The sequence below is a fragment of the Anolis sagrei genome, chromosome 3 (assembly GCF_037176765.1).
Source record: "Anolis sagrei isolate rAnoSag1 chromosome 3, rAnoSag1.mat, whole genome shotgun sequence".
Lineage (NCBI taxonomy): Eukaryota > Metazoa > Chordata > Lepidosauria > Squamata > Dactyloidae > Anolis > Anolis sagrei.
In genome coordinates this window covers 6,449,648-6,475,266 of record NC_090023.1, presented here as the reverse complement: position 1 = coordinate 6,475,266, position 25,619 = coordinate 6,449,648, and the positions used below count along the sequence as shown (strand labels likewise).

At 49.1% G+C, this 25,619-nt stretch overlaps 1 protein-coding gene across 2 annotated transcripts in view; it reads left to right on the top strand.

Moving 5' to 3' along the window:
• The window catches only part of ARHGEF17 (Rho guanine nucleotide exchange factor 17), a 286,248-nt gene that overhangs the window by 216,302 nt on the left and 44,327 nt on the right, over window positions 1-25,619 (top strand). Inside the window, exons 6-8 of one of the 2 annotated variants that reach the window (XM_067466458.1) lie at window positions 19,933-20,109; window positions 21,755-21,850; window positions 24,694-24,744. In XM_067466458.1, the coding sequence (XP_067322559.1) occupies window positions 19,933-20,109; window positions 21,755-21,850; window positions 24,694-24,744 (324 nt within the window). The remainder of the gene's footprint in view (window positions 1-19,932; window positions 20,110-21,754; window positions 21,851-24,693; window positions 24,745-25,619) is intronic. The other variant, XM_060771267.2, reaches the window with a different exon arrangement.

Below are 25,619 nucleotides of genomic sequence, written 5' to 3'. Positions count from 1 at the left end.
AGCCACCACCGACGCCTGAGCCTCAAGCGTGAGTGAAGAATCCAGGAGGACCCCCAAACTGTGGACCTGCAACTTCAGAGGGAGTGCATTCCCGTCCAGCACAGGTTGCCACCCTATACCTCAGTCTGGTTTACGATCGACCAGGAGGACCTCTGTCTTGTCAGGGTTAATCTTCAGCTTGTTCGTCCTCATCCAGACAGCCACAGCAGTCAGGCACTCATCTAGCACTCAAGGGGCTTCCTTGGAGTTAGTTATTGCAATGCGCTCTACGTGGGGCTGCCCTTGAAGACGGCCCGGAAGTTTGAACTGGTACAATGGGTGGCAGCCAGGCTCCTTACTGGAGCAAACTATAGGGAGCATACAACACCCCTATTAAAACAGCTTCATTGGCTGCTGATAAGTTGTGAAGCCAAATTCAAGATGCAGGTCATGACCTATAAAGCCCTAAACGGTTTGGGCCCCGCCTATCTCCACGATCGTGTCTCCTTCTATGAACCGGCACAAGCTCTAAGACAGTGTTTCTCAACCTGGGGGTCGGGACCCCTGGGGGGGTCGCAAGGGGGTGTCAGAGGGGTCCCCGAAGACCATCAGAATATACAATATTTTCTGTTGGTCATGGGGGTTCTGTGTGGGAAGTTTGGCCTAATTCTATCATTGGTGGGGTTCTTTGATTGTAAGTGAACTATAAATCCCAGCAACTACAACTCCCAAATGTCAAGGTCTATTTTCCCCAAACTCCACCAGTGTCCACATTTGGACATATTGAGTGTTCGTGCCAAGTTTGGTCCAGATTGATCATTGTTTGAGTCCACAGTGCTCTCTGGATATAGCTGAACTACAACTCCCAAACTCAAGGTCAATGGCCACCAAGCTGTTCAAGCATTTTCTGTTGGTCATGGGATTTCTGTGTGACCAGGTCTGATTCAATTCCATCGTTGGTGGAGTTCTGAAAGCTCTTTGATGGTAAGCAAACTATAAATCCCAGCAACTACAACTCCCAAATGACAACATCAATGTACTCCAACTCCACCAGTATTCAAATTTGGGTGTATTGGGTATTTGTGCCAAATTTGGTCCAGTGAATGAAAATCCATCTTGCATACCAGATATTTACATTATGATTCATAACAGTAGCGAAATTACAGTTATGAAGTAGCAACAAAAATAATGTTATGGTTGGGGGTCCCCACAACATGAGGAACTGTATTAAGGGGTCACAACATTAGGTAGGTTGAGAACCACTGCTCTAAGATCTTCTGGGGAGGCCCTCCTCTTGGTCCCACTATCGTCTCAAGCGCGGTTGGTGGGGACGAGAGAGAGGGCCTTCTCAGTGGTGGCCCCCCATCTCTGGAACGCCCTTCCAAGGGAAATAAGACAGGTCCCATCCCTCCCCTCCTTTCGTAAGAGCTTGAAGACCTGTTGGTTTCAACAAGCCTTTGAAAATGACCAGTTCTAACTCAGCCCCACACATTGTCTAATACGGCCTTATTCTTCCTACCAATTACCCAGATCACTTCTTCTAATCGACCCCGGAATGAACAGCCACAGAGAAGAGAAGGCTGAGAGGAGATATGGTAGCCATGTATAAATATGTGAGAGGAAGCCACAGGGAGGAGGAGGGAGCAAGCTTCCTTTCTGCTTCCCTGGAAACTAGGATGCGGAACAATGGCTTCAAACTACAAGAGAGGAGATTCCATCTGAACATGAGGAAGAACTTCCTGACTGTGAGAGCCGTTCAGCAGTGGAACTCTCTGCCCCAGAGTGTGGTGGAGGCTCCTTCTTTGGAGGCATTGAAACAGAGGCTGGATGGCCATCTGTTGGGCGTGTTTTGAAGGCAATTTTCCTGCTTCTTAGCAGAAAGAGGTTGGACTGGATGGCCCACGAAGTCTACTCCAACTCTAGGAATCTACGATCCCGGAAGGAATTTATTGCAGTCACCATTTGCCATGCTTTCCCATTAGTATGGAAGAAAGCCAATCAATAAATGTAAAAGATACATATCTCAAAAGATTTTTTAAAAATTATGTGTGTTCATATGTTCATATGAAGGCATGCCAATCCACAGATTTAGATACATCTGCAGAATGGAGGCAGAAGGCCTTCTCCCACCATGTTTCTCTGCTTTGCATTACAGTCTTGAATACAAATGCCCAAAACTTCTATTTGTGCAAACAGAGTTGATGGGGCAATAAATGCTCCATTTCAAGCATCATTGAGCTCACAGCCTACCTTTGGCATTAGGCCTATGGCAGCGCTTTTGCACATTGAAGCAGCAACCTGGCTCTTTAGCTTGTAGCTGTTGCCTGCTTACTTCCAACATAAGCTTTGCAACATTCACACCTCCCTCCAACAGACAAGAGTTCTTTCTCCCACCCTGGACATTCCACAGATATATAAACCCCATTTTCCTAGTTTCCAACAGACCTCACAACCTCTGAGGATGCCTGCCATAGATGCAGGCGAAATGTCAGGAGAGAATGCTTCTGCAACATCGCCATACAGGCCAAAAAACTCACAACAACCCAATATAAGCTTTATTTGCATACCAATAATAATAATAATAATAATAATAATAATATAAAGTACACACACATAGCAAACATTCAGAGCCATTTTGGATAGACAGGACAGAGACCAACAGAACAGAAAAGGAGGTATGTTGTGTCAACATCCAGCTTTTTGGCACCTTTGGAGGTTGTGCTCGAATCCAGCCACAGGGGGTGCTGTCGTTCCATCCTCTATAATGAAGAGCCATCAGGACTTCCTCCTTATTTATTTATTTTATTTTATTTATATTTTTACAACATTTTAACCCCACCCTTCTCAACCCCCAGGCTAGGGGGATGGACTAAGAGCGGCTAACAATGGCAGCAATTCGATGCCGCAAATCAATAACACAGTATAAAACCGTAAATACATACAGAGTTAGAACAATAGCAATTAATTATAACGAAATTATCATAACAGTCATTAAAACAATACTCAGTCTACAAACCCATTGATAAAACAATAAAACGGTATCCTCATATATATCATCTTGCCAATCCATTTCCAGTCAAATTTGTGGCTCTGAAAAGAATCATAGAATCATAGAATCATAGAATCAAAGAGTTGGAAGAGACCTCATGGGCCATCCAGTCCAACCCCATTCTGCCAAGAAGCAGGAATATTGCATTCAAAGCACCCCTGACAGATGGCCATCCAGCCTCTGCTTAAAAGCTTCCAAAGAAGGAGCCTCCACCACACTCCGGGGCAGAGAGTTCCACTGCTGAACGGCTCTCACAGTCAGGAAGTTCTTCCTCATGTTCAGATGGAATCTTCTCTCTTGTAGTTTGAAGCCATTGCTCCACGTCCTAGTCTCCAAGGAAGCAGAAAACAAGCTTGCTCCCTCCTCTCTGTGGCTTCCTCTCACATATTTATACATGGCTATCATATCTCCTCTCAGCACTTCTCTTCTTCAGGCTAAACATGCCCAGTTCCCTAAGCCGCTCCTCATAGGGCTTGTTCTCCAGACCCTTGATCATTTTAGTCGCCCTCCTCTTGCCTTTTGGTCGCCAAGCATTTTCAGATCTTTTTCTTTATGGTATCTTAAAATACCTCTCCTGTTTGTTTTAGCGGTACCTAATTTCTCTACTTACAGCTCAAGCTGTTTTCAAACTGCATAGGTAAACAGTAAGGTAGGCTGACAGTCGGGAGCTCATGCTGACCTGGGGCTTCAAACTGGCAAACTTTTGATTGGTAGATTTTATCACTGCTGGTGATTTACCAGCTGTGCTAGAGCCTGGCTCAGCAATGCATTTTACTGTTTCAGCAGATACTAATCGTCTATCTGTTTCAGTTGGCATTTGCTTGTAAAAATTAGAAATTACACCAACTATAGTATAATGTATTGTCAAAGGCTTTCATGGCTAGAATCACTGGGTTGTTGTAGGTTTTTCGGGCTATATGGCCATGTTCTGGAAGCATTCTCTCCTGACGTTTCACCTGCATCTATGGCAAGCATTCTCAGAGGTTGCTTGCCATAGATGCAGGTGAACGTCAGGAGAGAATGCTTCTAGAACATGTCCATATAGCCATATAGAACATGTCCACGTCCATATAGCCCGAAAAAACCTACAACAACCCAGCTATAGTATATGTTGTCTTTTCCTTCAGTCGTGATTATTTCTCTTTGCTTTATCCTTGCCTTGGCTCTGTTTCTCACACTGGAATGGATTCTAGATTGCAAACCGCTTAGGGCATAGACCTGTGCATTTGGTGGAGCATCATACGTATCCTTGGAGATGATATAAACAACAAACAAACAAACATTTACTGGAAGCTCTTCAGTTTTGAGCAGGCTGAGTGGGAAATGACAGGAATGCTTGTGTCAAGAGGTTCGGGATGACAAAGGCATTCATAATAATTGGATTTTTTGAATGGAACTTATACAGTACATTATCTTCCAGACTGTTGATGGAAATGCACTATCTATCTATCTATCTATCTATCTATCTATCTATCTATCTATCTTTCTATCTGGTTTTCAATCAGGGGAACAAAGCAGAAAAGATTATTTACTTCTTTATTCCACACAAATAAATGGACCAATTCAGAATGTGTGAAAAACCTACCAACTCTCTAGAAATCTTTCGATCCTCTGGGGAAAATCTATATGGGAAACTAACTATATTTTCATCCTGGAGGACTTAGAACAGTGTTTCTCAATCTTGAGATTGGGAACCCTGTGGAGGTCACGAGCGGTGTGTTTGAGGGGTCTCCAAAGACCATCAGAAAACACAGTATTTTTTGTATTGTCGAAGGCTTTCATGGCCGGAATCACTGTGTTGTTGTAGGTTTTTTCGGGCTATATGGCCATGGTCTAGAGGCATTCCCTCCTGGCGAAACGTCAGGAGAGAATGCCTCTAGACCATGGCCATATAGCCCGAAAAAACCTACAACAACACAGTATTTTTTGTTGGCCATGGGGGTTCTGTGCGGGAAGTTTGGCCCAGTTATATCATTGGTGAGGTTCTGAATGCTCTTTGATTGTAGGTGAACTATAAATCCCAGCAACTACAACTCCCAAATTTCAAGGTCTGATTTTCCCAAACTCCACCAGTGTTGACATTTGGGCATATTGAGTATTCATGCCAAGTTTAGTCCAGATCTATCGTTGCGTGTGCACGGGCGATACACCTCCCCCCGCCAACCCAAGAAAAACCACTCACACAAGGTATTGGGATAAATAATGGCCACAACTCATTTATTGATAACAGGAACAAGGGTTGGCAGCCATGCATGGGTCCTGGATCAAGATCGGGCAGCCCACTGCTGTCCGATACCGCAAGCCACACAGGGGTGCCACCGGCACAATACCGGGCCCAATGCACTCGGCACCCCTGAGACACCAGGCGTTCCCCCTTCACCGCTGAGGGGGGGATACCAAACCGGATCCAGGGCCCATGCCCACGCCAACCAGAGTTGTGACGAAACGCATGAACAACAGCAAGAACAGGTAACTGTGACAACTGACAAAACAAACTAACAACAAACAGTTCCCGGAACCATGCAGGGTGGGTGGGTGGATCAGCTGCTGCCGGCCCAGTGCTGATGGTGGGCACAAGGGCAGCCTTAAGTAGGGTGCCCACGAGGGAGGAGAGGCCAGCTGTGGGCTCTCCTGCCAGGAGGCGTGGCCGGCAGCTGATAGGGCCACCTTATCAAAACAGCGGGAACTTTCCCGCTGGGAGAGGGGGCTTCTGGGAAGAAGAAGCCCCCCTCAGGCCAAATGGCGGGGGGGGGGGAACACCCCACACCGCAACCTCCACGGCCTGGTAAGTCAGGCCATGCCATTTGCGTGTGCACGGGCGATACACCTCCCCCCGCCAACCCAAGAAAAACCACTCACACAAGGTATTGGGATAAATAATGGCCACAACTCATTTATTGATAACAGGAACAAGGGTTGGCAGCCATGCATGGGTCCTGGATCAAGATCGGGCAGCCCACTGCTGTCCGATACCGCAAGCCACACAGGGGTGCCACCGGCACAATACCGGGCCCAATGCACTCGGCACCCCTGAGACACCAGGCGTTCCCCCTTCACCGCTGAGGGGGGGATACCAAACCGGATCCAGGGCCCATGCCCACGCCACAAAAAGGGGGGTGGACCCCACTCCCCTTTGCCGCCAACCCTGGTTGCTGCTTCCAATAAAGGGGAAAAACACTCCCCCGAGCTCAACCCTCCCTAGTACAGTCCTATGCTGGCTCCGTGTCCGTTCAGCGCGCCTTCATAGTTGACAATGCAGGGGTAGGCAGAATGCCCAAATCTCTTGTTATCTGCCCTTCCATGCCTCAGCTTGCCTCCTCCGCGTGCTGGCCCCTGGCCGCTGCTGGACACGGCTGCTCCGCGAGCCTTTCACATCTCCTTTCTTGCGCTTGCTTGCTCTGTGGGTGCAAGAAAAAGAACAACCGGCAGGGCGGGTTCCTTCGAGGAGAAGGCCCGGCCTGATATAGGAAGAATAGGCAGAGGATTTCCAGCGCCCCATGGCCTTGATAACGTCAACGGGGACACCACCATTGGCCGCTACGGTAGCTGCCCCAATTCTAAAGGAGTGCCCACCGAATTCCGCTTGGGGAAGGCCCAGGTGCCGAAGGGCCGCCCGGAAAACAGCCATGAATTGAAAGCGGGTGAGTGGGCTCCCATCCCGGTGGATGAAAAGGAAGCCCGGGGATGGGTCGCGAGTTCTTAGGAACCTAGCAAGAGCCCTCACAGGGCAAAGTTGCCCTGGATCCAAGCCTTGGATGGACAGGGTGACCCCCTTTCCCCCCTGGTCTGTTTTGGATTTGCGTACCCTGAGGGCCAGGACCTTGGCCTGGATGGACACATCCCTGAGCTGCAGGGCCCTGTCTGAGAGGTCCCTCTTAGAGTTAGCCACCACCTCCCCCAGGCGAAGGGCCCCAAAGAAAGCCGTTGTAAAGGCTGCAGTGAATAACTTCACCTCGTAGCAAGATGAGCAGATCCTCTTGAGTGCTGGGATGATCTGACTGAGGATCTTGTACGACAAGGGGCGCCTGGTGTCCTGCTGCCTGGGCGCTTGCTTAGTCCAACTCCTGAGGAGCTTCCTGATTCTGAATGACTGGCAGGGGTCACCGCACCCGGCTGCCTTGCTAAAGAAGGCGATCCCCGCCAGCTGGAGACGCATTGCGTGCGCAGTCACCCTGTTTCTCCTCTGGTGTATGAGGAAGTGCAGAACCTCGTCCTCCGAAACTGGCCATCTGCCGCCGTATCCGACCTCCAGCCTGAACCTGTTGAATTTCACTATAGCCGCTCGGTATGCCTTCTGCGTAGCCGGTGCGATGGAATCCATCAGTCCTGCCCAAGCCTCCCGTCTCCAAGGGTCCACAGGTCTAGGGGGAAGCTGGCGGGCAGCAGGTCTGCACCTGGAGCTAGAGAGCGAAACCTGTCCTCCTGGAAACGGGATAACGCATCGGCTATCTCGTTGTTCACCCCTGGAATGTACCTTGCTGAAAAGGTGATGTTAGCTTCCAAACATGTTAATACAAAAAGCCTGACTAATCGCATGACCCTGGCCGACTTGGAGGACTGCCGGTTGACCACCCGGACCACCGCCTGGTTGTCACACCAGAAGCGCACCCTCTTGTTTCTAAATAAGTTGGTCCATATTCGCACTGCCACCAAGATAGGGAAGAATTCAAGGAATGTTAGATCCCTAAGCAGGTTACCTTTTTTCCAGCTGTCTGGCCATTTGGCTGCGCACCAATGACCCTGCAGGAAAACCCCAAAACCAATGCTCCCTGACGCGTCTGACTGGACCTGCAACTCACTCCCCAGCTCCCACCTGGTCTGCCACATGGAAACCCCATTGTACCTCCGCAGAAACTGGATCCACACCCTGAGATCTTCGCGCATACCTTGGGTCACTCGGATCCTGTGGTGGGGTGCACGTGCCCCAGCCGTAGCCCGCGCCAGCCGAGCGCAGAAGGGTCTACCGGGGGACACCACCTTACAGGCGAAGTTGAGGTGGCCCAGGAGGGCCTGCAGCTCCCTCAATGTTACCTTCCTTTTTGCAGCTGCCTCTTCGATGCGGGCCCGGAGGGCAGAGAGCTTGTCCGCTGGCAAGCAAGATAGACCCCTGACGGAATCCAGCTGGATCCCTAGGAAGACTATGGATGTGGAGGGTCCCTCGGTTTTTTCCTGAGCTAAGGGGATGCCAAATACCTTAGCCAAGGCCATGAACGTGCTGAGCAGGCGAGCGCACTCACCGCCACCCTGCTTTCCCACAAAAAGGAAGTCGTCCAAGTAGTGAGTGATGGAGCTGGATTGGGAAATGGTCCTGGCTACCCATTCCAAGAAGGAGCTAAAGGTCTCAAAAGCTGCGCAACTGATTGCGCAGCCCATGGGCATGGCCTTGTCGAAGTACCACAGGCCATTGAATTTGAATCCCAGAAGGTTGAAATCATCTGGGTGGACAGGGAGGAGCCGGAAAGCCGACTGGATGTCACATTTTGCCATAAGGGCCCCAGGTCCCTTGGCCTGCACCAAGCTGACCGCATGGTCGAAGGAGGCGTACTTTACTGAGCAGAGCTCGGGAGGGATGGCGTCGTTAACAGAGGCCCCTCTAGGGTATGAGAGGTGGTGGATGAGCCGGAATTCGCCTGGGGCCTTCTTGGGGACCACTCCCAGAGGGGAGACCCTGAAATTATCCAGAGGGGGGGCGAGGAAAGGACCAGCAATTCTGCCTGCGGCAAGCTCCTTAGCGATCTTGCCACTAAGCACCTCAGGCATCTGGGCCGCCGATTTTAAGTTGCCTGAGGTGTAGGACCTCCTAGGTCCCATAGCCGGGATGCGGAAACCGGAAGAGAAACCCTCCTCGAGGAGGGACGCGGCAGCCCTGTCGGGATAAGCCCTGAGCCAGGGAACCATGGGTGGGAGACAAACGGGGGTGCTGGCTAGGGCAAAGGGACTGGGAAGAGATTCACTTACCCTGTCCTGCGTTGGCCCCTCCAGGCTCCTTCCTGTTGCCGGGCTGTGCGCCAGCCCGGCCTGATCGAAAGGGCTGCAAGGTGCCCGGCTGCTTGCTGCAAGTCATCTTGGTGTGCCCTCCCGAGCAATACTCACAGACGTGCTCGAAACGGCAACGTGCCCGCTGGCACTTCCCCATGTTGAACTCCCAGCAGATGGCCCTCTTGGAGTCACGCCTTCCCCAGGCCCTGTCTGACCTTCCTGACCCTGGCTTACCCTTGATGCTGGGCCCCACCTCGGTGAGCCAGATATCGTGATTGATAAGGTCCCATCTGGCTCTGGCACTCTGGGATGCCCTCTTTCTGAAGGCTGAGTCATAGGCAATGGCTGCCGCGTCGCCCGCTAGTTCTCTGGCCCTAGAGACGTGCTTCTGATGATTGAGCAGGTGCCACCCCCGCTCGGGAAAAGCCGCTGTCACCACTCCCGCAAACTCTGTATAACCAGCCACCCAGTTGGCGAAAGTCCGCTCGGCTGGCCTGCTCCTGTCCCTCTTCTGATGCCTGCCCTTGGAAGGGGGTTCCCGGCCCTCCTCCCCTTGGGGCTTCAGCAGGGTGAAAATGTCGACATAGTAGCCTTTCAGGATCTTACTCCTGAGGCGAGGGGAGAGGTGGGTGCCGGGGGGGTCCTCGTTGTCCTGAAAAACGGGGGGGAGGGCTGGGGAGGAGGGCTTGCCCCGCTCCCACGCCCTACAAGGAGGGTCAGAGATGGCACCTGTCTCGGACCTGCACTTGAGAGCCCACTCAGGGAGGCCCGGCACGAGGGCCTCCGTCCTCCAATAATTCTCCCTGTCCACCGAGTCTGCTAGGGCATACTCACCCTCCGAAGAGTCGCTGTCGGATGAGTAGTGGCGACAGCATTTTGACGACCTGCACCTCTTAGGTTTTGGTTTGCTCCTGAGACTGCAGCGGCAGGGTCCTGGCGAGACCTCCTCCCCCTCGTCGCTGGATATGGATATTTCTACACAGGATGCCTGGTCGCTGGGCTCCAACTCGGCTGAGTTGCTTTCGTCGCTTTCCCTAGGCCTCCTCCTCTTTTCTCGCTGGTGCTCCCTTTCGTGGGGGGAAGCTGATGCCGTGCCTGGGTGGGAATAAACTTTGGATTCCAGCTTACCCAGCCTGTCCACAATGGTGGCAATGTTCTGGGAGATCCCCTCCATGTTTTGGGATATCCCTTCCAACACGCTGGCCTCCTGGTTGGCCGTGCGCGTGGACGAGGCCTGGCTGGGCGATGGTTGGGCTGGCTCCGGCTGCTCTCCCGCGGGGGCATTATTACTGCTTCTCCTGTTGCCACGGACTGGATTCAACGCCGCTGTCCAGGTTTCCGCTGCCTTCCTGGCCGACTTCCTCTGTGGAGCCATGTGGATGAAGCCCTAAGTGAGAGAACTGCATAAAAAGACGCTGCTTTAGGGATTAAGCTCACCTACACTCACGTAGCATGTGAACCCCATGAAGGATGGAGTTGAACCAGGGGTGCTCTCATGACCAACAGAAAATTCAGGAAAAGGGGGGGGGATGGAGCGACAGGCATAGTACGGGCTATGCGAGCAAAGGGGGGCACATGGGAGCATATTGGGAGTGAGTCAATCCGGACTCTCCTACCTATGCCCGGTATGGTGGGAAGACCACCTAGTGCCGGCCAGCTGATCCTCTATAAAAAGGGGGGGGGGGGGTTGCACCGAACCCAACTCCCGCTGAATCCAACAGAGATTCAACTGAGTCTCCCTGATGCTCTCAATAGCGGATAACCAAGAGTGGAGCCAACCGGCTTCTTGCCAGATGGGAAGGAGATGAGGCAGAGCCTATGCAATTCCCTCTACGGGACTTCTGGGAATGACGGATCTCGGCTGAACCCCCCGGGGGCCTGAACCCCCGGGGGGGGGGGGGCAGGGGCGCGGCCAGAGGCCACGGGCGGGCCTGCGCCGGAAGTAGGCTGCATGCACTTCTGGTGCGGGCGCGCGGCCCCCGGAGGGCTGCTGGCGGGCTGCAGGGAGGAGCCGCACCCCGGGGGGCACACCCTCCCGGGGGTGGGCAGGCCCGGGAGGTAGGGGGGGGGGGCGCTGCCCGGGGCCGAGGGTGATGGTGCCAGGAAGGCCTCCCCCCCTGCTGAGCAGGGGGGGGGGCGGCGGCAGGCCGCAAGCCCGGCGGCCGGACCGGAAGTAGGCCGCAGCCACTTCCGGTCCCGCGGCGCGGCCGGGCGAGGGCCCACGGGGCGCTCGGGCCTGCCCTGAGGCAGGCTAGATGGATCCAGGGAGGCCTCCCCCCCTGCTGAGCAGGGGGGGGGGGCGGCGGCAGGCCGCAAGCCCGGCAGCCGCACCGGAAGTAGGCCGCAGCCACTTCCGGTCCCGCGGCGCGGCCGGGCGAGGGCCCACGGGGCGCTCGGGCCTGCCCTGAGGCAGGCTGGATGGTGCCAGGAAGGCCTCCCCCCCTGCTGAGCAGGGGGGGGGGGGGGCGGCGGCAGGCCGCAAGCCCGGCGGCCGCACCGGAAGTAGGCCGCAGCCACTTCCGGTCCCGCGGCGCGGCCGGGCGAGGGCCCAAGGGGCGCTCGGGCCTGCCCTGAGGCAGGCTAGATGATGCCAGGGAGGCCTCCCCCCCTGCTGAGCAGGGGGGGGGGGGCGGCGGCAGGCCGCAAGCCCGGCGGCCGCACCGGAAGTAGGCCGCAGCCACTTCCGGTCCCGCGGCGCGGCCGGGCGAGGGCCCACGGGGCGCTCGGGCCTGCCCTGAGGCAGGCTGGATGGTGCCAGGAAGGCCTCCCCCCCTGCTGAGCAGGGGGGGGGGGCGGCGGCAGGCCGCAAGCCCGGCGGCCGCACCGGAAGTAGGCCGCAGCCACTTCCGGTCCCGCGGCGAGCCGGGCGAGGGCCCACGGGGCGCTCGGGCCTGCCCTGAGGCAGGCTCCAGGGTGCCTGAGAAAGGCCTCCCCCCCTGCTGAGCAGGGGGGGGGGGGCGGCGGCAGGCCGCAAGCCCGGCGGCCGCACCGGAAGCAGGCCGGTGCCAAGCCTGGAGCAGGAGGGTGCGCGAGGCGGGGAGGTGGGCGCCGCCGGCGCCCAGCTGGGGCAGGGAAGCAAAGGTAAGTAGTCCAACCGTTTTGCTGCAAGAATGCCTGGTGAAGTCGCTGCCTCTGCTGTTCCTGCTGTCGCTGCCGCTGCTGCTTCTGCCTCCGCTGCTGTTCCTCCTCTCCTATCAGCTGCTGCCGGCCCAGTCAGCTGCTGCCGGCCCAGTGCTGATGGTGGGCACAAGGGCAGCCTTAAGTAGGGTGCCCACGAGGGAGGAGAGGCCAGCTGTGGGCTCTCCTGCCAGGAGGCGTGGCCGGCAGCTGATAGGGCCACCTTATCAAAACAGCGGGAACTTTCCCGCTGGGAGAGGGGGCTTCTGGGAAGAAGAAGCCCCCCTCAGGCCAAATGGCGGGGGGGGGGGAACACCCCACACCGCAACCTCCACGGCCTGGTAAGTCAGGCCATGCCATTTGTTTGAGTCCACAGTTCTCTCTGGATGTAGGTGAACTACAACTCCAGAACTCAAGGTCCATGACCACCAAACTCTTCCAGTATTTTCTGTTGGTCATGGGAGTTCTGTGTGGCAAGTTTGGTTCAATTCCATCATTGGTGGAGTTCTGAGTGCTCTTTGATTGTAGGTGAACTAGAAACGAACATTACATTCCAGATCAACAATTGGGTCACACCGTTTACAGAAAACCCACACACACAGATAGATATCTACATAAAAACGCCAACCATCACCCAAGTCAAAAAAGAAGCACCATTAAAGCCTTGGCAGACCGTGCCAAAAGAATCTGCGCAGCCCACCTCCTCCAAGATGAACTGAACCACCTCAACTGGGCTCTCCAGGCCAATGGATACTCCACCTCAGACATCAGAAGAGCTGCAAGACAACCGAGAAGAAGCCATGAGAGTCAATACGAAGATCCACCCAGAGGGAAAGTGTTCCTGCCATACATCAAGGGAACCACTGACCGCAGAGGGAAGCTGATGAGGAAACACAACATACAAACCACTTACAGACCCACCAAGAAAATCCAACAAATGCTATGTTCAGCAAAGGACAAGAGGGATCCTCTCACCTCTGCAGGAGTCTACCGTATACCATGCAGCTGTGGACAGGTCTACAGAGGGACCACCAAACGCAGCATTGCCCAAACACGCATCAAGGAACATGAAAGGCACTGCAGACTCCTTCAACCAGAGAAGTCAGCCATAGCAGAGCACCTGATGAACCAGCCTGGACACAGCATATTATTTGAGAACACAGAAATGCTGGACCACTCTCACAACCACCATGTCAGGCTACACAGAGAAGCCATTGAAATACACAAGCATGTGGACAATTTCAACAGAAAGGAGGAAACCATGAAAATGAACAAAATCTGGCTACCATTAAAAAAACTCATTAAAAAAGGTCATTATATGCTAATCAAGGTGGTCAGTTGAAACATTCACACCTAGCTCCAGCAGACAAGAGTCCTTTGTCCCACCCTGGTCATTCCACAGATATATAAACCCCTTTTCCTAGTTCCAACAGACCTCACAACCTCTGAGGATGCTTGCCATAGATGCAGGCGAAACGTCAGGAGAGAATGCCTCTAGAACATGGCCATATAGCCCGAAGAAATCTACAACAACTCAGTGATTCCGGCCATGAAAGCCTTCGACGATACATTGAACATTACATTTTTATTTATATAGCTTTGGATAGAATAGGGAAGGGCTAACACTCCTTCAGTGTTTGTTTTGCTGTCTGTGCCTCTGTTGATTGCAAGTGGGATATTTTTACTGCATTTCTCACACTTCGACACTTGCGGTATCACATAAACATCTAGCAAAGCAGTATACATACAAAGCTCTATAGCTCGCTCTTATGTCCAACAGATCTGTGTCCTCAATGGAGATGTTTATGGCATGACTCTTATGGAGTCATGACAAAGGCCAACTATATTGCCAGCTTGTTGTATGCGCAGCCAATGGTCATAACTTCTTGACCAGATGCATCCTACTTTTGCACACTGGCAATCGTCCCGTGCCCATATGCCATCTTTATGGGCTTCCCAGAAAAAAGTGTTGCAAACAGGATGCTGACGTAGACTTTATCCTCCTTCTTCTTTACAGTTGCCAGTAAATGTCAGAGTCCCCTAACATTTCCCTGTGGGCCTCCTTAAATATTAAGAGTTGCCAGTAAATGTCAAACAACCACCAAATTCTTGACATTGGAAGCAACACAGGGATGTGACCAAAGTAATATCTCTTAAAATGGGTGAATTAAGTGGGGGAGAAAGAGGCTGCTAAGGTTTACAAGCAGAAAGGTTTGCTGAGCAAGAGACAGACCCCAGAATTGTGGGTCTAACACACAAGATGGATAAATGAATGGAAAGATGGATGGATGGGAAGATGAATGAATGGATGGAAAGGTGTGTGGATGGATGAAAAGATGGATGAAAAGATGGATGGATGGATGGATGGATGGATGGATGGAAAGATGGATGAATGGATGGAAAGATGGATGGATGGAAAGATGGGTGGGTGAAAAGGATGGATGGATGGATGGATGGATGGATGGATGGATGGATGGAAAGATGGATGGATGGATGGAAAGATGGATGGAAAGATAGATGTATGGATGGAATGAAAAGATGGATGAATGGAATGAAAAGATGGATGGATAGAAAGAGGGATAAATGGATGGATGGAGGGATGCAAAGATGAATGGATGAATGGAAAATGGATGGATGGAAAGATGGATGGATGGATGGGTGGATGGATGGAAAGATGGGCGGATGGATGAAAAGATGGATGGATGGATAGATGGATGAAAAGATGGATGGATGGAATGAAAAGATGAATGGATGGAATGAAAAGATGGTTGGATGGATGGATGGATGGATGGATGGAAAGATGAATGGATGAATGGAAAGATGGGTGGGTGGGTGGGTGGGTGGATGGACGGAAGGAAGGAAAGAAAGAGTAATGGAAAAATGAATGGATGGATGGAAAGTTGGTTGGATGGATGGATGGAAAGATAGATGGAAAATTTTATTTATTTATATCCCACATTTTTCTTCCCCAAGAGGGACTCAAGGCAGCTTACAAATGGCGCTTGTATAGTGCTTTAAAACACACAATATTAACTTTAAAATAAATTAGATTAAAATGAATACATATTAAGCATAAATTAAAAGATGGATGGATGGATGGAAAGATGGATGGATGGAATGAAAAGATGGATGGAAAGATCGATGGATGGAATGAAAAGATGGATGGATGGATGGATGGATGGAAAGATTGGTGAACAGAAAGATGGATGGATAGATGGAAATATGGATGGATGGATGGATGGATGGATGGGTGGAAAGATGGATGGACGGATGGAAAGATGGATGGAAATATGGATGAATGGAAAGATGGATGGGTGGGTGGAAAGATGGATGGATAAGATAGATGGAAAGATGGATGGAATTTATTTATTTATATTCCACCTTTCTCAACCACAAGAGGGACTCAAGGCGGCTTACAAATAGCACTTATATAGTGCCTTAAAACATACAATACTAACTAAATAAATTGGATTAAAATTAGTATATATTAAGCATAAATTAAAAGATGGATGGATGGAAAGATGGATGGATGGATGGATGGATACATAGATAGATAGATGGATGATAGATACATATGTTTTGCTGTCTATCTGTCTGTCTACATCTATTTATCTAGATCTTGTGCTCTTTATATAGTTTGTGATATGTATGCATGTACCTTGAGCTCTCTATATATCTTGCAATATAAATATAATATATCTACCTCTGGTGTTACCTGGGTGTCAATGGGGCCCGATTACTTTCTCTCTTCTCTCCTTTCCTTTCCTTCCTCTTCCTTCCTTCAATCAGTCAATCAGAGCTCTATTTGTATCCCACTCCATCTCTCCATAGGAACTCAGGGCAGCTAACAACATGATAAACAAACAAATAGACAGCATAAACAAACCAATCAGGAAATAAATCATCATAAAAGTTAATAAAACACAATTATAGCATTAAAACAATAAAACAAAGTTTAAAGCCATGTCCAAAGTTAAAAAGCCACATCCCAAATTAAAAGTCATATCCTTCCTTACCTTCTTTTTCTTTCTCCCCTCTCCCTTCCATCTCCTTTCCTTTCTTTCCCTCTTTCCCTTCTTTTTCTCTTCCTTCCCTTCCTTTCCCTTATTTACATGTCACCTTTCCCCCCTCTGACATCACAGAGGGCCACTTCACCTAGCAATAGCCTTCGTGGTGCAAACAAACATATATATTTTGACACTTACATATACATATAAATATATATATTGGGCTTTAGAACCACAAGTAGAGAGAGAGAGAGCTTTAGACCTTCTCTATCTATCTATCTATCTATCTATCTATCTATCTATCTATCTAGGGAAGTCATGCTACCCCTCTATTCTGCTCTGGTTAGACCACACCTGAAATATTGTGTCCAATTCTGGGCACCACAATTCAAGAGAGATATTGACAAGCTGGAATGTGTCCAGAGGAGGGCGACTAAAATGATCAAGGATCTGGAGAACAAGCCCTATGAGGAGCGGCTTAAAGAGCTGGGCATGTTTAGCCTGAAGAAGAGAAGGCTGAGAGGAGAAATGATGAGAGCCATGTATAAATATGTGAGAGGAAGCCACAGGGAGGAGGGAGCAAGCTTGTTTTCTGCTTCCCTGCAGACTAGGACGCAGAACAATGGCTTCAAACTACAAGAGAGGAGATTCCATCTGAACACGAGGAAGAACTTCCTGACTGTGAGAGCTGTTCAGCAGTGGAACTCTCTGCCCCGGAGTGTGGTGGAGGCTCCTTCTTTGGAAGCTTTTAAACAGGGGCTGGATGGCCATCTGTCAGGGGTGATTTGAATGCAATATTCCTGCTTCTTGGCAGAATGGGGTTGGACTGGATGGACCATGAGGTCTCCTCCAACTCTTTGATTCTATGATTCTATGATTCTATATCTGGCTTTAGAACCACAAGTAGAGAGAGAGGGAGTTTTAGACCTTCTGTCTCTATCTATCTATCTATCTATCTATCTATCTATTTCTTGAGCTTTAGATCCATGTATATAAGGAGAGAGATGGCTACCCAAATGACTAATCAAAGACATATTCTGCCCGGAGACTTAAGTATGCAAGAAAAATTTTGGGCATGTCTTAAACCATGAGCAATTGGTGAGGTTCCTGGGAATTTGCTCATCCCCCTGTCTATTTCCCCCCTTTCTGGCTGCTGCAGCCTCCTTTTGCAAACGGCACGGACAGAAGGAACAAGCCACCCACTCGGAAGCCTCATCCGTGCCTCCTCCAGCCCTGATGGATGTTTGCATGTACCACCGGGCTGGCACTAAATTACCACCAATTACTCGGGAGCTCAGCCATCCTTCCCTGACTGCTGGCCAATTAACCAGCCAGTTTTATTTGCTTTCACCGTGATGAATAGCCTGGAAAGGCGGTTATGGGAAAGTGGCTGGCCCCACGCAGCTGCCTGCCTTGTGCTTCCAGAGATCTCGCCTGGAACTCTTCTGATGGAAGGCAGCTTCTAACACAAGCATGGGCAAACCTGGGCCCTTCACCTGTTTTGGACTTCAACTCCCACAATTCCTAACAGCCTACCGGCTGTTAGGAATTGTGGGAGTTGAAGTCCAAAACACCTGGAGGGCCCAGGTTTGCCCATGCCTGCTCTAAATGGTGCCCAAAATAATGCACCACTGCTCTAGAACCCATTTATTTCTCTGTCCTATTTGCAAAACTTTCCTCCAGTGCATTTCAAATGAGTCGATTCCCTGCCTAATCAGTTTCCTTCACTGTCCAGCTTTTACAACCATACATAGTATTTACCAGAACTATGTGACATAGTTCATAGTCATTGTCATTGAGACTGCTGTCTACTTTCTCTTCTTTCTCCTTTCCTTTCTCTTCCTTTCATCCTAATTTTTCTTTCTTTTACCCTTCCCCTCATTCCGCTCACCCTTCCTCCCTCCCTTCCTTCCTTCCTTCCTTCCTTCTTTCCTTATTGCCTCCTTTCCTTCGTTCTTTCCTTCCTTCCTTTCTTCTTTCCTCCCCTTTCCTCCTTCCCTCCCTCCCTCCCTCCCTTCTTTCCTTCTTTCCTCCCTCCCTCCCTTCCTTCCTGCCTTCATTTCTCCCTTTCTCCCTCCCTCCCTTCCTTCCTTCCTTCCTTCCTTCCTTCTTTCTTCCTTTCTTTCATTCCTTCCTCCCTCTCTCCTTTCCTTCTTTCCTTCTTTCCTTATTTCCTTTCTTCCATTCCTTCTCTCCTTCCTTCATTCCTTCTTTCCTCCCTTATTTCTTCCTTTTTTCCTTCCTTCCTTCCTTCCTTCCTTCCTTCCTTCCTTCCTCCCTCTCTCCTTTCCTTCTTTCCTTCCTTCTTTCTTCCTTTCTTTCCTCCCTCTCTCTCTCATTTCCTTCTTTCCTTCCTTCTCTCCTTCCTTCATTCCTTCTTTCCTCCCTTCCTTCATTTCTCCTTCTCTTCCTTCCTTCCTTCCTTCCTTCTTTCCTTCCTTCCTTCCTTATTTCTTCCTTTCTTTCCTTCCTTCCTCCCTCTCTCATTTCCTTCTTTCCTTCCTTCCTTATTTCCTCCCTCCCTTCCATTCCGTCTTTCCTCCCTCCCTCTCTCCTTCCTTTCTCCTCATACACATGTCACACGATGATGATGATTATGATTATGATTATTATTGTTGTTGTTGTTATTTGAAACACAAAAAGATTAGTACAAAGCAAACAAGATCATTCTGCTTGTTGGTATATTGGATCACACATTGGACCCTTCCCAAGTGTCTAGGACTATGTGATGTATCGGCAAATAATGCGTGCAGATCCCAGTAAGGTGGCCTTTTGCAGCTGGCAGATGGTAATTTTGTCAACACCGATTGTGTTTAAGTGCAGGCCAAGGTCTTTAGGCACTGTTGTTGTTGTTGTTGTTGTTGTTATATTTATAGCCTGCTTTATCTCTCCCAAAGAAGACTCAAAGCAACTTGACCTACTTTGTCTCTGGTATTTAGAGGCAAGAGCCTGAAAAGTAAAAAATACGTCATTGAATGCTAAAGTTAGGACACACCATTCCATTGTATCTCCAATTTCTAAGGTGAACTTCTCCCCTTTGGGGGAGATAAAGTGGGGTATAAATAAATATATTAATAATAGCAATACTGTGTTATCTTGGATAGCTTTAGTCATAAAAGACTTGCCATTTCCTTCCTCTGACGCTCAGAAAGTATTACTTACCTAAGGAAAAACAATAGGTTGCTTTGGACAAACAGAAGTTCAAACCTTGGTCTCCTAGAGTCCTGGTCAAACCCCCAAACCACGATTTCACATTGCCTCTTTGTGATCCCATGACACACAAATCACTAGGTAACAAAATTTGAAAAAAAAATGTTCCTAGTTGGAAGGTATTATTTCCTGTTTATTAATTATTTCCTTACTTTGAAAATAGTTGTTCTACTCCAGAAACTTCGTTTTTGTATCTGCCACAAAATAGGTTGAATTGGTTGGGACTCAATCAGCTATTCATTGAAAAACTATAGCAAAGATGTATTCAAAGAAAAACTATAGCAAAGACCTCACAACCTCTGAGGATGCTTACTATAGATGCAGGAGAAACATCAGGAGAGAATGCTTCTAGAACATGGCCAAACAGCCTGAAAAACCTACAACAACCCAGTGATTCTGGCCATGAAAGCCTTTGACAATACATACAGCAAATATGTGTTGCAGGATGTCCTGCAAAGACAAAGTTTTTGCTATTTAGTGCACTTTTCCCATGTTTTATGATAGAACCAATTAGGGAATGACTTTTTTAAACCAGGAACCAATATAGTGTTCCATAATTATGGCTGTTTTTTCCCTTTTCCCTGCCATCAGGACCTCCTGAAACACACCCCAGAAGAGCACCCTGACCATCCCTTCTTACTAGAAGCCCAGAGGAGCATCAAGCAGGTGGCCGAGAGGATCAACAAAGGGATGAAGAGCGCGGAGGAGGTGGAGAGGAACGCCCGGATCGTGCAGGAAATTGAGTCCCACATCGAGGGAATGGAAGACGTAAGTTTCCTCAAAACTGCCTGGAAATGTGTGAGAATGTGTGACGGTGGTGGGACGAAGGGAAGGGACTCCCCCAAAGATCTCAAAAGAGGTCCATATGGGAAAATATTGTTGTTCAGATAATCTGGACCTGTTTCCTTCATTAGTCATCACCAGCTCATTGAATTCTGTCTGGAAGCAGATGGACAGCCAAGGGCTATTGCAATAAAGTTGTACAGTCCTTGTCGTTAAGGCAGATTTGTCAAAGATGGAAGGCAGTTCTGAGGAAGAAGGATCTCCCTAGGAATTGGAAAGAGGCATACTCTTCCATCTCTTTGTTAGGATGACCAACCTCTTTAGGTCACCTTCCCACAACTACATAGGCTCGGCCCTTCTCTACACATTGCCTTGATATCCTAGAACCTGTTTTGCTTTGAAAGGGTCTTTGGAAGGGAGAGCCACTTGCCCAGAGTGATCCACTGGGTTTCCATGGCCAAACAGTGGTTCCAGAGCCTGAGACTTAAACCGCTCCACCATATTGATTCTTTGAAAACAAACTAGGAACATATTAAGCCATTATTTATTTGTTTATTTATTTATTTACAGTATTTATATTCTGCCTATCTCACCCCGCAGAGGACTCAGGGCGGATTACAATGTACATATACATGGCAAGCATTCAATGCCATAGACACACAACATATAAAGACAGACACACAGAGTCTTTTTAACTTTCCAGCTTCATGAGGGTATGCTCCGAATTCCGGCCACCAGGGGAGCTGTCACTTCACCGTCCACTTGTGACACTGATGGAGTACTTCCTCATTCTTTTGCATGCTGCTGGAGATTTTTATGGCATCGTGAATTAGTTAAATTAGCATCCCCACATAGGCGGTACCAGGGCCGTAGCCAGAAAAAAAATTCGGGAGGGGTTGAAAATTTTGCAGGGGAGGGGGTTGAAAATTTCACGGGGGGGGGGAGGGGTTGAAACCAGCCTCCTAGCTCACGCTGAAGCAAAGAGCACAGCAGGAGGCAGAACAGCCTTCAATAGCCTGCAGCTCCGCCCCTGTCAACCACCTCCACCAAGTCTGGCCTCCTTAATGGGAGCATTCAACACAAACACACCCAACTTGGTTGCTTCACTACATCGGCTATGGCTGCAAGTAATGACAGTGTGAATAAATTGTCAATATTTGCTTGAGATAGTGCTTGCAGTTCTGGAGAGACTCTTAATTTTTTGCATCTCTTAGACTTAGCATGGGGATTTGGTTAACCAGTTAAAATTCATGAGTAAACCAGGTTTTTTAAAAATATCTGAAACATTTCGCGGGGGGTTGAACCCCTAAAACCACACCCTCGCTACAGGCCTGGGCAGTACCTAAATTTCCGACTTAACAGATGCAACTGTGTTTCAAGCTGCAAAGGTCATCAGCAAGCTACACAAATGGTCAGAAGCTCACTCCGATCCGGGCTAGCTTTGAACATATGACCTTTCAGTCAGTAGTGATCTTAATGCAGCTGACGCCCAGCCAGCTGCGCCACAGTCCCGGTGCATTTGATAAAATTGTGCATGGAAAATTTGGAGGAAAGCAATTAAACTTACAGAAACTCTTGTGAAAAGCTGTGTTCTGACTTGGTAGCAAAATGATAAGCGTATTGGTTCCAGGTGGGCCTTCTGGGAGAGGGATGCGTACATCCTCATAAAGTGTCTTCCTCCCAGCGATGGAACACAAAGGTCTCTCCAACAGACCTTAATCCTCAGGTGATGGATGGTTATGATTACTATTGGTGTTGTTGTTATCATTATCATTATTATTATTACTGCTCCTGCTGCTACTATTATTCATTTGTTACCTGGCTTCCGTAACAGCTCAAGGAAGGGTACAACATAGTCAAAGCACATCAATATACAATAAACACACCAATATATATATACACAGGCTATCCCCAAGTTCCAAACAAGAGAGGTTGTTTTGCTGTCCGAACCCCTCTCCTTGTGATAATTGGAATTTGGAAAATTTGGCTTGTTGTGAATCTAAAGGTCTGTGAGAAAGTTTCAGTTATTTGTTTATTTATTTATTTAGTATCAAAAGCATTGCATAGGTAAAGGTTGTCCCCTGACATTAAGTCCAGTCATGTCTGACTCTGGGGTATGGTGCTCATCTCCATTTCTAAGCTGAAGAGCTGGCGTTGTCCATAGACACCTCCAAGGTCATGTGGCCAGCATGACTGCAAGGAGCACCCTTACCTTCCCGCCGGAGTGGTACCTATTGATCTACTCACATTTGCATGTTTTCGAACTGCAAGGTTGGCAGAAGCTAGGGCTGACAGTGGAAGCTCACGGCGCTCCTCAGAATCGAACCTGCAACCTTTCAGTCAACAAGCTCAGCAGCTCAGTGCTTTAACCCATTGCACCACATTGCATATTTTAGTATAAAACCGATAAAAATAAAAGGAGTACAAGTGTCTAAATATCTTTTGACCAAAATTGGGCAACAGCAACTGCGTTGTCTGTAGCCTCCTACAATTCTTCCTCTGTACATGAGGCAGGACATAGCGAACAAGCATACAGAGTTGTCTGTTCTGCTCCACAGTCATATAAAGTGGAGGATTCTTTTAGGTAGTGCCATTTTGTCAGGTTGTCTTTTAGTCTGCCCACTCCACTTCTGAGTCTGTTCAGGGATTTCCAAGTTGCCCATGCTTGCTTTGCCCCTGGAGGAAGATCCTAGTGGGGGGGCCATCCAATTGGGGTTTCCTAGTTTAGCTGCCCAGAGGGATGCTCTTGCTGTTGCTGGGGAACGTTAAGAGGAATGGTGGTTCTCATGAAGCTTTTCCTTGATTTGACTCGACTGGGAGGAGTCTGGTAGCCATGCAGTGGGTGGCTTTCACAGTGTTCAACCTTATTTAGAAAGTTTCACCCTTTCCCATGATAATAACTCTTTCAGGAATGAATTTCCCTTCCAAGGGGTAGATTTATCCATCTGAACATGAGGAAGAACTTCCTGACTGTGAGAGCCGTTCAGCAGTGGAACTCTCTGCCCCGGAGTGTGGTGGAGGCTCCTTCTTTGGAAGCTTTTAAACAGAGGCTGGATGGCCATCTGTCAGGGGTGCTTTGAATGCAATATTCCTGCTTCTTGGCAGGGGTTGGACTGGATGGCCCATGAGGTCTCTTCCAACTCTATGATTCTCTGATTCTACTTGCTGTTGTCTCAGCCCAATCTTTAACTAGGAGTCAGTTGTAAGTTGGATGTTTGTAACTCAGTCTGCCTGTATAGGCTGAGATGCCATGGCCAGAGGTCACCTCCAGCCAATGTCTCATCTAGAATAATAGAATAGAATAGAAGAACTGTTGTTATTGTACATTGTACCATTAATGAAATGCTTTCCCTGGCACACATCACAAAAACAACATACTCATCCCTCCACACTCCCATCACCATTGCACATCAAAATCATCCAGGCGTCCCTTGGGCAACGTCCTTGCAGATGGCCAATTCTCTCACAACAGGACACTCCTGACACGACAAAACAAAAAACAAAAAAAAAAACCATTGCACAACCCCCAATGCCACATCAGTGCAAAGCCATGGAGTTTAATATAGTTAAAGCTCCAGGACCAGATGGTAATATTCCGTGTGAGATAGATCCACAAGAATGCTCTGAGCTTTCTTAAGGCTGCGGGACCTGTAAAGTTATTTCAAAGAGGGAAGAAAGAGGGCAACCAATGCTTCTCTGTGCAAAAGTGGTGACCATTCAGAGCACCTTCCTATCTGTCACTGTGCAGTTACCAGACCATGCATAAATGCAGTCGGTGAGGACACTCTCTAGAGCACAGCAGGAAAAAGTCACCAGGAGTTTACCATACAGTTGGTGGTTCCTTAAAATCCAAGGCAGTACAGTCTCTGCTGGGCCCTCTTCACCAACGCCGCAGGTCTTCCTTAGCAATAGCACCCTAAAACTGGCCACCCGCTCCACTCGATCTCCATTTATAACCAATGCAAAATTACTTACCTATTCCTAAAATGATAAATGGTCAGAACAAGTCTTATGAGGAACGGCTTAAAGAGCTGGACATGTTTAGGGTGACATGATGAAAGCCAGGGATCAAGATGTGAGGGGAAGTCCTAGGGAGGAGGGATCGGACTTGTTTTCTGCTGCCCTGAAGACTAGGACGCAATGGAGCAATGGCTTCAAATTACAGGAAAGGAGATTCCACCTGAACATTAGAAAGAACTTCCTAACAGTGAGAGCTGTTCAGCAGTGGAACTCTCTGTCCCGGGGTGTGATGGAGTCTCCTTCATTGGAGGCTTTGAAACAGAGGCTGGATTGGCATCTGTCGGTGGTGCTTTGAATGTGATGTTCCTGCTTCTTGGCAGAAAGGGGTAGGACTGGATGGCCCACGAGGTCTCTTCCAACTCTGTGATTCTTTGATTCTAGCCTTCTGAAATTTCTTATAAGATCCTTGCTCTTATAGGAGACCAGATTATTGTCCCTGCACTGCCACCATCTAGCCTTCCTCCTCCATAGCAATTTTGACATGAGTTCCTTGGTCTCTCTTGAGCACTTGGTGACCTCTCTAACAGATGTAATGCCTTCTCTCTGCAGCTCCAGGCCCCACTACGGAGGTTCCTGCGCCAGGAGATGGTGGTGGAAGTGGTAAGTCAGTAGTCCTTCTCAAAGTGGGCATCTCTGGCATGGGCATGGCACCTCTGTAGAGACCATGGTTTGGGGCATCTCAGTAGTAGATGAGATATAACCTCTGATCTCCACAAAAGTCAACATTGACAGTGAAATAGAACACCGCCTGAGCTCTGCAAGTGCAGCATTTTTCCGAATGAAGCAGAGAGTGTTTGAGGACTGGGACATCCGTAGGGATACCAAGGTGCATGTTTATAAATATATTGTCCTCCCAACTCTGCTATACACTTGTGAAACGTGGACTATCTATAGATGTCACACGCAACTCCTGGAATGATTCCGTCAGCATTGCCTCCGAAAAATCCTGCAAATCTCTTGGGAAGACAGGCGGAAAAATGTCAGCATGCTGGAAGAAGCAAAGACCACCAGCATTGAAGTGATGGTCCTCTGCCATCAACTCCACTGGATTGGCCATGTTGCCGAATGCCCAATCACCGTCTCCCAAAACAGTTACTCTACTCCGAACTCAAGAACGGAAAACGGAATGTTGGTGGACAGGAAAAGAGATTTAAAGATGGGCTCAAAGCCAACCTTAAAAACTGTGGCATAGATACCAAGAACTGAGAAGACCCTTGAGCATTCTAGGTGGAGGTCAGCTGTGACCAGCAGTGCTGTGGAATCTGAAGAAGCATGAATGGAGGACGAATGGAGGCATGAATGCATATGTGTGTGTGTGTACATACACACACTTACTTTACTTACTTACTTACTTACTTACTTAGGCGATCCCTCATTTATTTATTTATTTATTTATTTCTTGCATTTATTAACCGCCGCTCTCAGCCCTAGGGCGACTCGCGGCGGTGTACAGTACAAAAGACACTTTACAAAGA